The sequence below is a fragment of the Rhinatrema bivittatum genome, chromosome 8, assembly GCF_901001135.1.
Source record: "Rhinatrema bivittatum chromosome 8, aRhiBiv1.1, whole genome shotgun sequence".
Classification (NCBI taxonomy): domain Eukaryota; kingdom Metazoa; phylum Chordata; class Amphibia; order Gymnophiona; family Rhinatrematidae; genus Rhinatrema; species Rhinatrema bivittatum.
The window spans coordinates 260,422,870-260,438,325 of record NC_042622.1 but is presented as its reverse complement, the minus strand read 5'-3'; the positions used below and the strand labels follow the sequence as shown (position 1 = coordinate 260,438,325).

Here is a 15,456-nt window from a genome sequence, read left to right as displayed (position 1 = left end):
ACTCTTCATAAAATTAGCAGAGAGTGGGCTACTTTAGATGAACAAATCTGATTCTTTATTTAATTGAGCTAATAAAAAACAGAGGCGGTCTGTCTTAGCAGCATATCATCTTGTCTCTCCTATCGGGGAGAATTTCGAGTTCCAGCTTACTTTTCTTGGAAATCCTGATTGGATTTTGAAGACAAATGCTAAGCTGTTCGCTGTGACAATGGCATGAGAATGGCATGTCACTGTTTGCTTCCAGCTTTTATTCCTGCTGGAGGAGAGCTGAGATTTCTGATCTATGTTGTGGACAACCGAAGATTAACCCTCTGCTCACCTGCCGGATGTCCCAGTTGACATTCCACTGGCGCATGTTGCTGTAGCGCCATGTTTTCACCACGTCGCCCACACTCAGGTCAATGCGGATCAGGCGGTTGTTGGCAATGCCCAGAATTTCATCTTTCCGGCAGCCCTTGAACCTAAAGGATTAGGAAGAGGTGGGGAAAATGACTGCAGGAAAAAACAAGGCAGGCACCAGGAAAGTAGGGGATGCAATGATTTTCTGGTCTGTAGTGCAGCAGGGGCCTAGCACTTTGGCCATATAGGGATCAATTTTCAAAAGATTTACCTGCCTAAAATCAGGTTTTATCTGGTTGTATCGCCCCGTTGAAAATTGGCCCCTCTAGCCAGCTAAAATACGGTCAAATTCACAAACCACATACATTTAGCTAGGCAAAAAAGGGGGCTGGCTGGAGGCATTACCAGGGCAGTTTAGGCACGTTTCGCTAGACTGTGAGGGTGTATGGTGAAGGATGTGTCGTCTGACTCTATGTATGCGTTTTGCAGGGGCCGTTCTAGTTGACGGATCTGGCTGAAATTTAGTAGCAGACTGTCATGCTAAGGCGTCAGTATGGATGTCAAATTTCAGCCAGATCCATCAAGTCGAACAGCCCCCCCTGAGGAGCTTGTAGAGTAAGGCCAGCAGTGATTTCCAGTGAGGAGGGGAATGAAGCAGGAAGCTGTGGAAGGAGCTGAAACACGCCTTCTGTGTGTTATGCTATTAGTGTCCATATCTCTTGCTCCAATTTAGTTACTCACCGCGATAGTCAGTGCTAATTGGCTAAATGTGGACAGACAAATCCAAGTGCTGCAATAGCAGGCCTAAATCTGCCTGGCTGCCACTCAGCTATCCTCCCCATGAGCCTCGATACTGGAAAAAAACAAATACCCCGATCCATCTCTCTCCCTTCCAGCACTGACCCAATAAAGAGGAATGTCCATCCTCCAACTCTGGATAGCAGTTCCCTCTCCAGATTTCCCCTCCTGTGCGCCAAAACTGAAAAGCATTTATTTACATGTTGCATACTCGGTTACCCATTCACAAGTAAACCTCGAGGAGGGGCACAGTACAAACTATATAATTTACAAAAACGATAGTTCATAAATCAAACATAATATTAAAGCACATCGACTGATGTACTGCATGTGGCCAACAGCGCCCCCCACCCGCAACCCAATCCTTCTCTCCCACATAAACTGGGAGCCAGCAGCACCCTCCCTTCCGTCTGATTTGTGAAAAAAAAAATTGTTCCTCACTCTCACCTCCAAAGCCCTCCCCCAAACCACCCTTAACAGAGCTGGCAGGACGCTGCACTCATCCTCTCCCCCCCCCTGCCCCCGTTTGGCATCCAGCATTGCTCTTACAGTGCTACAGGTGATTTTCAGGACTGGCTGGCTGCTTTTGCGAAATCTAGCTGGTCTAATTTTGACAGGTAGGTTTAGACAAAATTTTCAGCTGAATACCTAGCTGGTTAGATTCAGCTAAAAGTTTGGCTAAAGATAATCTGTTATTTTTAATCAGTTATATTTGCTGCTCAACAATCTACTCCATTGAGTCTTCTTTGGGTCTGCTTACCCTTTTGGTCTCTAGTTCTCTCGATGCTGATTAGATTGCATGCACCTAAGTCAGCAATTAGGCTGATATTCAAAAAATGCTAAGCTCCTAAATTTAGGTATCTGAGTTAGGTGCTTATTTTCAGCCAAACTTAGGAACCTAAGTTTTCAGCTGAAAATTCATGTAAAATTTAGAGTCCTAAATTTAGGCCTGCAATTAAGTGTCTCGAGTTGAAAATCAATGCTAAGCACTTAACTTTATTTCCCCGCCTTAAATCTGCCTCGGTAGCCGCCCCTCTTTTTTAGGTTCCTGAATTTAGGAACCTACTGAAAATTAGGGAATTACATTTAGGCCCTCAATCCTAGTAAATTTTCAAAAGAGCCAAAGTTAATATTAGTTAGCGATATTGATAATGCAGCCCAATAAAAAAGGAGAGCCTACCTGACTAAAAAGTATGAGATGCCGAAGTCTGGGAGGGATTGCCAGGCCTGGATAAACCTCATTTTGGCCTCCATCAGCGTGAGCTGAGCCATATTCTGATGGGCCTCCAGGATGCGTGGTGTTAACTGCAAGAAGAATTGGACACAAATTTATTTAAGCAACTGAGTTGCAGCAGAGCCTTTAGAAACCCCCTAGCTCTCCACTCCATCCTTCCCATGGATCCCCTCAAACTGCTCTCTAAACATTGACATGAAAGCACAGAGCTCTCTCCTGCATTACCTGCTTGGATTTGAACTTCTTCTGGTATCTGGGAGAGACAAGAGCCTGAGTGTTGATGTTCTCAGCATCAGCAGACACCTGACAGTTGGGGTTAGACTTCTGGAGCATCAGGAAGGAAAGGATATTCTGAATCTCAGACTGGTACGTACTGTCTGCCATGGTCTTGCCCTTCGCTGCCAATCGGCATGCTGCCATCCACTTGGCATACTGCTGTTCCTAGAATGGAAAGGGAAGTGGCAGATTATGCAGCAGTGGCTTGTAGTATGAGGCTTGGGTTGCTTCACTGCATCGGGCAGTTCTTTTTTTTTTTTTCCACACCTGCTCCTAGTACAATGAGCCTTCATTTGAAAATATACTTGGGGATTTTCTTCCTATTTTAACATCTCTCAATGCACTTAGCGGGTGATTTTAAAATTTAAGTGCTCGGGGTATATTTGTGCACGCTACCTGGCACGCACAAATGTACACCCGATTTTATAAAATGCACGTGTTGCTGCACACGTTATAAAATCCAGGGTCAGCGCGCGCAAGGAGGTGCACACTTGTGCACCTTGCGCGCGCCGAGCCCAAGGGGAGCCCCGATGGCTTTCTCCGTTCCCTCCAAGGCCGCTCCGAAATCGAAGCAGCCTTGGAGGGAACTTTTTTTTTTACTCCCCCTCACCTTTCCTTCCCTTATCTAACCCACTCCCCAGCCCTACCTAAATCCCCTCCCCCACCAGGCGTAACTTGCGCACACTGGCAGCCTGCCGGCGCGCTGTGTCGGAGCACTCAGCCCCGCCCCCGGCCCTGCCCCCAGACGGCCCCTTTATCGAAGCCCTGGGACATACGTGCGTCCCGGGGCTTGTGCGCGCCGCCGAGCCTATGCATAATAGGCTCGGCACACACAAGGGTAGGTTTTCGGGGGTTACACACGTATCTTACTTGCGTAACCCTTTGAAAATTTACCCCTTAGTCTAGTCACTGAAGTTACAGACTTGCAATCATGGGCCACTGCATATTTCCTGTGAGCAATGATCACGACTCCCCTCGCTGGGGGCTGTGAATGCTGCCTCCATAGCATCACCAGTTTCGGCTCACCTGGGGAGTGGACGACTTGACTTGGGGATTAAACTAGGGACCTTCCTCATGGCGGTGCCAAACACTCTCACTGGGCCAGGCCAATAATTCTTATATAAAAGGACTGTATCAGGTTGGGTTCTTTGCAGGCTGCAATCTCTCTTATCAAACCAACATAAAAATTATGCAAAGATAATGCTGCATATGAGATTTTAAGTTCATGTAGATCCCATCTTGAGAAGTGAAAATAATAGGGAGGGCAATAAGCAAAGCTCTTTCTGCAGGTGAAAAAGCATTTTATTTGTGGAAATGGGAACTTTAAAAATTACCCAAACTGTCTACAGGTATGCGCATGGTTGAACCGCTTATCTGCAGACTGCAGAAGTTATCCAGGGGGATTGAACTACGTGCAGAATTTAGACTATTCATAACTATACGCTTTGTTTTGTGCCACAAAAATCACAATGAGAAAGCAGAAACAAATATTTATACAAGATGTTTTCTCAGGCAATAATCAAAGCAAAACTACTCGCACAGTTTTGCTTTGATTAATGATGCCAACCCTAGTATAAAACTACCTGTGGAGCTTGCACCAACACACCTGACTTTGATTATTTACCCCATAAGGACAAACTTCCAAGAGGAGTAGCCATATTAGTTTGTATTAGCAAACACACCACAGAGACTGGTAGCACCTTTTAGACTAATGCAGAGCTTCCCAAACCTATAACCAAGTGACCCATTTTAGCATTCAAAAGTTCACAGAATCCCAGATGACTACCAAAACAAATTAGCAGGGGTGCCCTTCCCTCTCTCATTCTCCCATTCCAATCTCTTCTCTCAACTCCCCACTCCATCCCAGCTCAACCCCTCTTCCAATTGCTCCCCTCCAACCAATTGCTCCCCTCCAACCAATCCCTTCCCTCTTAACCCTCCCAGAATCATTCCCTTTCCAAGGTTCAACCCACCCAGGCTAAATCTCCTTTTTCACTCTCCCCCAGGTTCTCCGCATCAAGATCATCCCTTCCCCCTCCTCTGCAGGATCATCACCTCTCTCACCTCCTTCTGGTTCTTCTCAATTTCCCCCTCCACCAGGCACACCCCACCAGGGTCACCTCCTCTATCCTGTAAGGTGGATACCAATGACCCAAAAACAGGATGTGCATCATGAATTTTCAGGCCTACCACTGCACACAGACTGAGCCAAAGTGCAGGCCTGAAGAGCAAGACAAAATGGAGTTTTGCAGCAAATTGTTTTTCACACAGAGGAGAAAAGATTGTTTGTCTCTTTATGTCAGAGAGTTGTAAACACCTCCCAAATCAGAAGAAGATGCATTGGACCAGAGCTGAGAACATGTCCTTGGTAAACTTTGTCTCCAGCCTAAGACCAACTTTGATGCAGGCAATGTTCTAACACCTGCGTTTCACTGATGAACTCTAATGAGTGAGAATATTCCTATGCACCGAGGCATAAATGACATCATTTACATCCCACAAACCCTGTGACTATAGGAAGTGGCAACATCCAATCCGGACTAACGCTATGGAGATGGATATCCAAGAGAGACTCTGCGTTACACAACAGATGAGCTTTAATGTCACAGGTGATTTTGATGTCTGAGTGTTCGAACAAACTTTCTTCAGATTTTATCTAAAAGAGCCTTGGCCAAGGGTTTTTCCTCATGATTTCCTTCACAGACTTCTGGAAAGTTGTCTGAGAGCCAAGATTTGAGAATATTGTAACTTGCAAGCAAGTTTTTCTCTGTCTCCATCTGCTGGACAGGAGGCTCAATCCACTGTCTGGACTGATCCGGGTACGTACAGGGAACGGCATTTTACTTAGCACGGTTGCTAATTAAAATGAATGCAACTGTTTGCCACATTTACCCTGGAAATATATTTGGCCAATTAATGATTCTTATCCTTTTCCTGCCGTTATACTTCATGGCGACTTCTGTGAGATTTTGGGGTTTTTATCTGTCATCCACTAAAAAGGGATATGGATCCAACCCTGGATGTAGACCACATCTGCCGGACGAGCCCCCATCTGAGCACCTAAGTTGTTTATGGTTTTGACTATTGCAAGTTACCTTATAATAAAGTGGGAACATTATGCAGATTAGTAATAGTATATGTGGGGATTATTAGATGCAGGGAGTTATTTGACATGATGGAATTTCTCTCATTGATTAATTTGATTTGCTCTTATATTAGGATTTGATCTGTAACATATACATCTAATTTAATAATGAGTTAAGAGGCTATTCTTCGATGTAAAAAAAATACACCATACTGGGAGAACTGTATACGCCATGTGTCATTGATTTCAGAAATCATCCCATCCTTTGCCTCAGAAGCCATCTTGCACCCTTCATTATATGAACTGAAATGCTTACACTTCTTGCCTGATTTTTTCTTTATGTTTGTCTTGTTCTATGGGGGGTGGCCTTACCTAGATGCTGTTTTCCTTGCTTTTATGAGGCAATGTACCTTTATTTGACATGTGATAACTGATTGTCATAACAAAAAATATTTTTATGATATACCTAGTCAATATCTAGTTAGGTACCTATTTGCAGATGCCATTATTTAGATTTTTCAAGTTAATGATACAGTCTGAATTAATGCAATTTTTATTAGTCCCTACAATCCAAGCATTTTGTAGCATTTTCCAGTCCTATAACTTCTAATAAGTATATGCATTTACTTGCTGAGTCAGATAAATGATTGCTTGATATGTTCTCCTTTACCTTTATCTATGAAAGCTGGTCTGATTACACTAACCAATCACCCTTTTTCTCTGCTTGCCACTTTATAGTGTGATATGTCTTGTTGTGGATCAAATGTTCCTGAGAGCTCCTGATTCTTTCCCCACCTGTTTTTTTTTTTCTGGATCTTCCCCTTCTCTGGTGTGAACAGTGGTGATTTAAGGTTCAAGAGGGATTTATAATTCTGCCTGCTGGATTGCATGCCAGAACATGGCAAATACATGCTGTTTTGTTTGCTGTAAGAAATGCAGCTAATTGCAACTACCGAATATTTCCTGTTCTTATCATTCTCTTATTTGCCCTACTGCTGGGGCCTCTGCACAAGTCTTTCTCCCTTATTTCTTCTTCTGTAACCTGCGTCTATGGTAATCACATTGCTGGTCTTCCATATTCTATTCCCCCTGCTTCTAACCTTAACCAACATACTAAATTTGGTTATTTCCCTTCTATTATGAAGTACCCTGTATGACCTTTTGGGCATTTCTTCCTGTAACACTATTATGCTATTTACAACCTTTTATGGATGTTTCCTGGTAGTGTGGCACTTCTGTTTACCTATATTTCCACTTCTGCCTAGGACCAGAACATGTCTTAGGTCTTTCAACATGTTTTCTACAAGGTGGTGTGAATCCTTCTGCTGACTCTTGGTTTTCCTTTTTATTTTCCTGACTTCCTTCACTCTCCTGTGCAGAGACTCACCCAGTTGGTTTGGTAGCCCTACAAGGACATTATTTTGTATGTGGACACAAAGCATTCCGAGCACTTCTCCCAGGGTGGACTGGCACTTGTTTCATTGCAAGTGTTTTGCCATATACACACATTTATCCAAATTTGTCTGTGATTCCAAACGCTCACTCTAACTATTCCCGATTGAAGAGAGAATTGCAACAGTCCTTAGATTTCCTTAATTCTAACAAAACCTCCCCACTTACTAAAGGCCAAAATGTAGGGTTAGCCATTACAGGTGTCATTCATTAGTTACACGGGTTCCTTTTTCAAGTTATGGCACGAAAATACAGCACTTACAAGCCATTTTAGAAGTTATGGCTTATAAGTAGAAGTATGCTTTTAACTAAACTATTAATGAATTATCACAGCTAAGGATTTATAGTATGCAGAACCGAATGGCATTAGATTATCTGTTATTATCCCAAGGCGGAGTATGTGCTATTGTAAAACGACAATGTTGTGTTTTCGTTGATAATTGTGAATTAGTGATGGATTCGGTCGAATGCGCCAAGGCGGCAGTGTCTGTCCCCAAGTATGACCATTGGTCTACCTGGTGGGAACAGCTGGTAAACTGGATCACATCCCTAGGGGAAATTGGCAGGGGTTTCTTGTGGTTTGCTCTGGTCCTTCTTATGGTTGTGATAGCAGTGTGTATGTGTTTGCCTACCTGTTTATTGCTCGCCCGGCAGATAATGCAACATTGTTGGGCCCAAACAACGTCTCCTATCACCTTGAACACGATCAAAAATCAGAGGTCAGGTATGACACAGAACCTCTATGCTTCCCTTGATGCAGCAGCTTCCCTTGAAAGGGACCCCCTCAGGATGAGTCATGTTGACAATGACGGGTAAGGTCAGAGTACGCCCTCTGACAACCTAAGACAGTCGCATGGCCCTGATGGTGATGATTGTCCCAATAATCAAGAGGGAAATGAGGATTTGGGATAATTACTGCTTTAAAATAACTATCCCATGTTGACTGGTAACTGGAATAAAAAAAAAAAAAGAGAGGGGTCAAGGAAAAACCAACTGAAGCAGTGGTGTGATTGTGTGCAAGGATGACTGCATGAGTAAAGAATGGGTGCAGATAAAAAGGCACCAGATGGCCACAGGAACAAAGAAACACAAACCCTGAGAAGGGCCTCAGGAAACGTGTAGCCAGGTTTAGCAGACTATAAAAAAAACAGCATCGGCATATGAAAGATGAGTAAACCTGCCATTGCTCAGAAAGCAGTTCATTCTGTAAACTGGGCTCCATTTACTCCCTTAAGGAAACACAATCTTGTTTCCTTCGGTTTCCGCTATCAACTTTTGTATGTATAAAAAAAACAAACCTGCCAGCGATTATAGATTTCTAAGCTGCTTAATAAATGTTGTGTTTTGAAACTGAAAGGCTGTTTCATCACTGGCTTTGTGCCCTGTCTGGGGAGAAAACCAGGCGGAGTAAGTTTCAACACATCCTGTTATAGGAGTGATCCTGGATGTGCAGAAAATAAAGGAAGGTGAGAACAATGGATCATAAGAGCATAAGAAATTGCCATACTGGGTCAGGCCAAGGGTTCTTGAGCCCAGCAGCCTGTTTCCAACAGTGGTCAATCTAGGCTACAAGTACCTGGCAAGTACCCAAAAACTAAGTCAAATTACTTTACAGCTGGGATCAGTTTAGGTATGGCAATTGCGTAATTTTAAGTGCAAGTTAAACTTGGATAACATTTATTTTCTACTTATCTTATAAGACAGTCCTTACACTGTAAAACTAAAATTGAAACAAACCAAAATCAAACAAAATAAATAATTGTACTGTATTATCCTTATCCCATATGCTGTTAATAAATTGACTGACTACCTTCTAAAAGTGTCTGAATCTGCTCCCTAATACTACTGAATTTGTATCTTAAGATTGTTGGTTAAATCTGATAATCTACTGTAAGATCTCTAACCCGAGATATCCTTATACTCCCTCTGAAGACTTATCCCCCTCTCTATCATTCTACTCCAGACTCAACCCATCTCAGGTCATATCTTCACCAGGCTCAACCACTGAATTTTCCCCATCTCTCTTACTTAACATTCCCCATGTTCACTCTCCCTTTCTCACCTTCTCCCAAGCTCACTCACTCTCTCTCTCTCACCCCTCCTGGATCTTTCATCACTCTCACCCACCACAGGCTCCTCTCTCTCACATCCTCCAGGGCTGAATCCTTCCCAACAGCCTCGTCACACAGATCTTATCCTCCTCCTACTAGCTCTGATCGTGGGATGAGTGTTGAGTGCTAGGTACCTTAAGCCATCTTCTCATCAGCCTGGCAGAGGTTTTTGTGTCAGTCAGCAGTAAGTGACTGAGTTCATCGGGGAGGAAGCAACACCATGACATTTCCAGCCCAGGTTGGTGGTGGGTTTCATCATGGAGGGAGGTGCAAAGGGGGGTGTGAGATCTGAACAGGCCTTCAATCTTTCTGGCCAGGGGCAACCGTGATTCCATCTTACTGCAAGCTCTGTGCTTTCCACAGTAACATGTGCCTGCTGGAAAACGCCAGCTTGCTGTACTTGCCAGCTGAACAATTGGCTCTGTTTATTTATTTATTGTATTTATATTCTGTCTTCTGGCACCTTCAAAGTGGATTACATTCCCTATCTCCAGAGGGCTAACAATGGAGAAATTACTTACCTGATGATTTCCTTTTCCTTAGTGTAGCCCAGCGGTTCTCAATCTTTATAGTTCTGCGACCCTTTTAATACAATTCCCCACTATGTGGCGACCCCAACCATAAAATTATTTTCGACCATAGGCCTAAGTAACTGTACTGTATATACTGTATTTTCCGGCGTATAAGACGACCCCCAACTTTTACAGTTAAAATATAGAGTTTGGGATATACTCGCCGTATAAGACTACCCCTCTTCCAACGCATTCCAACATTTACAGCAGGAGGGTATGACTCGAGGAGCGAGGGCGTGCTGCCCGATTGGCCGGTGCTGGGCAAAAGGGGCTTGCTTCGGCAAGCCCCTTTTGCCCAGCACCGGCAAAAGGAGGGAGCGCAGAATGAGCGAGGGAGCGCAGAATGAACTTTTTTACTGCATCTGGTAAGGGGAGGGAGTGACTCGAGGAGCGACAAAAAACCCATATTTCCGATGGTCTCTTAGGCGACCCCTAGCAAATCGTCATTCGACCCCCAAAGGGGTCGCGACCCACAGGTTGAGAACCGCTGGTGTAGCCAGATGGACTCAGGACCAATGGGTTATGTGCTCCCCTGCCAGCAGATGGAGACGGAGTCAGGTTTCAAAGCTGACATCACCCTAGATATACCCCTGCAGTGACCTCAGCCATTCGGTATTCTCTTCAAAAAGTCATTGTGGACACATTATTGAAGAACTTGATTAGAATTTGGATACGACGATTAAAAACTTGATCAAAAACTGGAGACTGCAATTGTACTTAACCAACATAAGTGCCGAAACTCAGCAATACTACAGATGCCCTGAACTAGGGATAGGGCAAGGGCTTACCCGTATTCATATGAAATCAAGGTTCGCCTCATGGGTGATTCCTTGGCGCCTTTCCTGGGCAGCAGTGTGCAGGATGCTGAGTCCATCTGTCTACACTAAGGAAAACGAAATCATCAGGTAAGTAATTTTTCCATTTCCTAGCCTGTAGCCAGATGGACTCAGGACCAATGGGATGTACAAAGGCTACTCCCGAACAGGGTGGGAGGCTGCCCGTGGTCCGGTTAGCACTGCCCTCGCAAAGGCTGCAGCTTCTTGGGCCTGAATGTCCAGGCGGTAGAACCTGGAGAAGGTGTGTAAGAGGACTATGTCGCTGCTCGACAGATGTCGGTGGGAGACAGAAGTTTAGCTTCCGCCCAGGGTAGAATGAGCTTTGACCCATAGAGGTAAAGGCTTCCCTGCCTCTATGTAAGCTGCCCTGATTACTTCCTTGATCCAGCGGGTCATGGTAACCCAACCTTATACCTATCAACTTCTATCTAGCCTACATTAGGCACCGTAGCTTGTAATTATGTTATTAACCCCATATATCTTAATCCAAGTTATTTCAACCTGTTCATTGTAAGACATTTACTTGTCAATGTTATTGTTTAGAATGTGAACCGAATTGATCAGTAATTTTGTTACTGGAAAGTCGGTATATAAAAATGCTAAATAAATAAATAAAGCCACTTCGCTCTGTTTCTTCCTCGTGTGAAGAACAAGAACAAACCGGTTCTGACCGATCCAGATACCGAACTAAATGTCTACTGATGTTTAGATGGTGAAGAAGGTGGAAGTCTTCTTATGTCTATCCAGGGACTGTAAGGAGATGGATTGGTTCAGGTGAAACTCCGAGACTACCTTTGGTAAGAAGGAGGGGATGGTGTGAAGCTGTACTGTTCCTGAAGTAAATCAAAGGAACAGTTTCCAGACAAGACAGCGCCTGTAGCTCCGAGATGCGACATGCTGAGCATATCACCACCAAGAATACAGCCTTTAGTGTTAATAGGTGCAGTGACAGACCGCGCAGTGGTCTGAAGGAAGGCCCTGCCAGAAAGTCCAATACTAGATTGAGGTTCCATAGGGGGACTGGCAACTTAAAGGGTGGTTGTAGATATTTAACTCCTTTTAGGAAAAGGGCCAACAGACGGGCTCCGCTCACCTCGGCACTGAAGCAGGAGAGGGCTGACACCTGGATCTTCAGGGAGTTGAGGGACAGTCCTTTGTTCAGACCATCCTGTAAAAACTCCAGGATCATGGTGATCTTGGCCGTTTGCGGGGGCACCTCACGCTCCCCACACCAGACCTCAAATATTCTCCAGATCCGTATGTACGTCAGGGACGTTGAAATCTTCTGCGTGCGGAGCAATGTGGCAATTACATCCGCCGAATATCCACGCTTTGTCAGGTGAGCCCTCTCAAGGGCCAGACCATAAGAGAGAATAGAGCTGGATCTTTGTGAAGAATCAGGCCTTGCTGGAGAAGATCCCTCTGTGGGGAGAGGCAAAGGGGACTCTCCATGAGAAGCCTCTGCATATCTGCATACCACGGGAGCCTGGGCCAGTCCAGGGCCACCAGACAGACTAGTCCTCTGTGGTGCTTAATCTTGCGGATGATATTGCCCAGTAGGGGCCACGGGAGGGAAGGCATACAGTAAGTCCTCATCTGGTCAGGTCTGGACAAGGGCGTCAATCCCTTGGGAGCGCTCTCACCTGCGACTGAAGAACCGGGAAACCTTTGCATTGTGAGATGTAGCCAGTAAGTCGAAGGAAGGCAGGCCCCAGCGATCTACTAGGAGCTGGAAGGCTCTGGTTCACAGTGTCCATTCCCTTGGGTCCAGGCTTTCCCTGCTGAGAAAGTCTGCTTTGATGTTGTCTTTTCCCACAATGTGGGAGGCCAAGATCCCTTGCAGTTTTAACTCCACCCATTCCATAAGGAGGTCTGTTTCCAGAGACACTTGGTGGCTCTTGGTTCCTCCTTGGATGTTGATGTAGGCTACCGTTGTTGCATTGTCCGATATTATGCAAATTGCATGCCCCTGGAGCCTGTGGCTGAACTGCAGGCATGCTAATCTGACCACCCGCGCTTCCAGGTGGTTTATGTTCCAGTTCGCCTCTTCTGTGGTCCATCACTCCTGGGTTGTCAGTTCCTGACAGTGAGCTCCCCACCCCAGAGGCTTGCGTCCATCGTGTGGATGATCCTGCTCGGTGGGAAGAGGCTTACACTTTGCTTAGGTGAACTTCCTGTAGCCACCACTGGAGCCAAGAGCATTCTTCCATCGGTAGGTGGAGGCGAATAGAGTAGTCTTGGGACCGTGAGTTCCAGCGTGACAAAAGGGAGTGTTGGAGAGGCTGTATGTGTGCCCTCACCCATGGTACCCATGAGGCTGAGGACTTGGAGATAGTCCCACATTCTGGGGCGCATTGTGTTAGTCAATCGACACACTCGGTCCATCAGTTTCCTTCTCCTCAAGGGAGGAAGGAAGGCCTTGTCCTGCCTGGTGTCAAATTGGGTCCCCAAGTATTCTAAAGACTGGGAGGGTTTAAGGCTGTTCACGACCCATCTGAGTTCCTGTAGAAGAGAGCTGACCCTCTTGGTCACATGGAGGCTCTCTTCCAAAAACTTTGCCCTGATTGTCCAAGTAAGGGTGCACCAAGATCCCTTCTTTCCTCAGTGGCGCCGCCACAAACACCATAATTTTGGAGAATGTTCGGGGGGTGGTTGCCAGGCCGAAGGGCAATGCCTAGAACAGGTAATGGCAGCCCAGTACCACAAAGCGCAGAAAACACTGGTGGTCTTGACGGATTGAAATATGAAGGTAGGCCTCCAAGAGGTCCAGGGAGGTCAAGAACTCCCCTAGTTGCATTTCCATTAGGACGGAGCAGAGTGCCATGTGGAAGTGAACTATCCGCAGGTGACGGTTGACGCTCTTGAGATCCAGGATGAATCGGAAAGAACCCTCTTTCTTGGGTACGATGAAATAGATGGAATAACACCCCGTATTTACTTGGGGTGTAGGTACCGGAGTTATAGCCCTCAGACTGAGGAGCCTTATCAGTGTGGACTCCACTGCCAGTTTCTTGTGCTGGGAGTGGCAAGGTGACATCATTAAATGTCCAGAGGAATACTGCAAAATTCAAGAGCATAACCTTCTCGTATGATGTCCAGTACCCATTTGTCTGTCATGATCTTGATCCACTGCTGGTACAAGAGGGTTAGGCGGCCCCCTATCTCCTCATCCCGGGGATGGGTCGGCCCAACTTCATTGGGGAGTTTGGGTCGAACCTGAACCTGAACCTGTTCCTCTTTTTGGTTGTCGGATCTGGAAGGACTGAGACCTTCCCGAGGGCCGAGATGACTGTAATGATGAGTTTCTGTAGGGCTGGTAGCCCCTGGTCAGCTCCTCAAGGGCGAGGGGTGCTGTGACCTCTTTTTCTTATCTTCCGGTAGCTGGGGCACTGGAGATTCACTCCACTTACTGGCAAGTTTCTCCAGTTCGCTTCTGAATAGGAGGGAACCCTTCAAGAGCATCTTTGTGAGGTTCGCCTTAGAAGTTGCATCTGCTGACCAATTTCGCAGCCATAGTTGCCTTCTGGCCGCCACCACAGAGGCTACTCCTCTGGCAGAGGTATGCACCAGGTCCAAGCTTGCATCCACCAGGAAGGCTGTAGCAGGTTCGACTGCCTCTTCAGCGTGCGCCCCTGAGCTAATCTGTCTCTCGAGAGAGGAGCAGATACGAGCGAGCCACCAGAGCACAACAGGTAGCGATTTGTAGTGTTATTGCTGTCATGTCAAAGGCTTGCTTAAGGATGGATTCCAACAGTCTATCATGAGCGTCCCTCAAGGCCACCCCTCCCTCTACTGGGATAGTTGATCGCTTTGATACTGCGCAGACCAGGGCATCCACTTTCAGGAAATGCAGGCGTTCTCTGACCGCTGAGTCCAGAGGGTAAAAGCCTCCAAGGCCTGACCTCCTTTAAAACTTACCTCCGGGGCGCCCCAATCCAGGACAACCAACTTCTGGATGGCTTCCAGCATCGAGAAATAGCAAGAGGTAATCGGTAGAGACGCTGGGATGGGTTTCTTCTTTGGTTCCGACATAGGGTCCATGCCTGGAACTCCCAGTCTTCAGGGTCTGGGAGATTAGGGCCGGTAATTCATCTCTGTGGAAAAACTGAAGCATGGTCCAGTATGGCTCCAGGCCTGGAGGGATTTCCCCGTCCTCCAATGAATCCCAGTCATCATCCATGGTGTCTGGGTCCCTGTCAGGGATACCCTTGGTGAGGCAAAGCATGTTACGAGCCTGCTGGGAAGGCGAGACCTTCCCAATTGGGGTTCCGCTTGGGCAGGGGCTGACTGCGCCTGAACAAAGGTTTGAAGGCCCTGGAAAAATTCCAACCAAGAGAAGGCTGCCGGGTCCATATTTGGCCCAAGAGGGATCGGGGTAGGTGCAGCTGAACTACCCTCTCCCAGGGAGGGACGCAGCCCCGGAATTACTCAAGTCCGGGTGACTGCCTGATAAGGTCGTGGCTGACCCATCCTCCGACTGAGATTGGCCAGGCTTGGAAAAGTTCTGAGAGTCCAGCCCTCCATGGGCCTCCTCACAGTGCAGACACAGGCAGGATTCCAGGTCAGACTGTGCAGCCCTAATATGGCAGGCAGCGCAAAGGGAGTGTCGCCTGAGCTTCTTTGCTGCCGGGGCCATAACTTCTGTAGGTTGTGCATTTAGCCAGTAGCTGCCTCTCGAGTGCGCACAAACTCGCCTTGGTGTTAGAACTAAGCGGCTGCTTGCACGCTAAGGAGTACATGCGGTTATGTGTGC

General features: G+C 46.4%; 1 protein-coding gene across 1 annotated transcript in view; it reads right to left on the bottom strand.

The window, feature by feature from the left end:
* Positions 1-15,456, bottom strand: part of FERMT3 (fermitin family member 3) — a 115,767-nt gene that overhangs the window by 27,968 nt on the left and 72,343 nt on the right. Inside the window, exons 12-14 of the mRNA XM_029614752.1 lie at positions 2,597-2,812; positions 2,318-2,442; positions 320-461 (exon numbers count right to left, since the gene is read on the bottom strand). Coding sequence (XP_029470612.1) covers positions 320-461; positions 2,318-2,442; positions 2,597-2,812 — 483 coding nt within the window. The remainder of the gene's footprint in view (positions 1-319; positions 462-2,317; positions 2,443-2,596; positions 2,813-15,456) is intronic.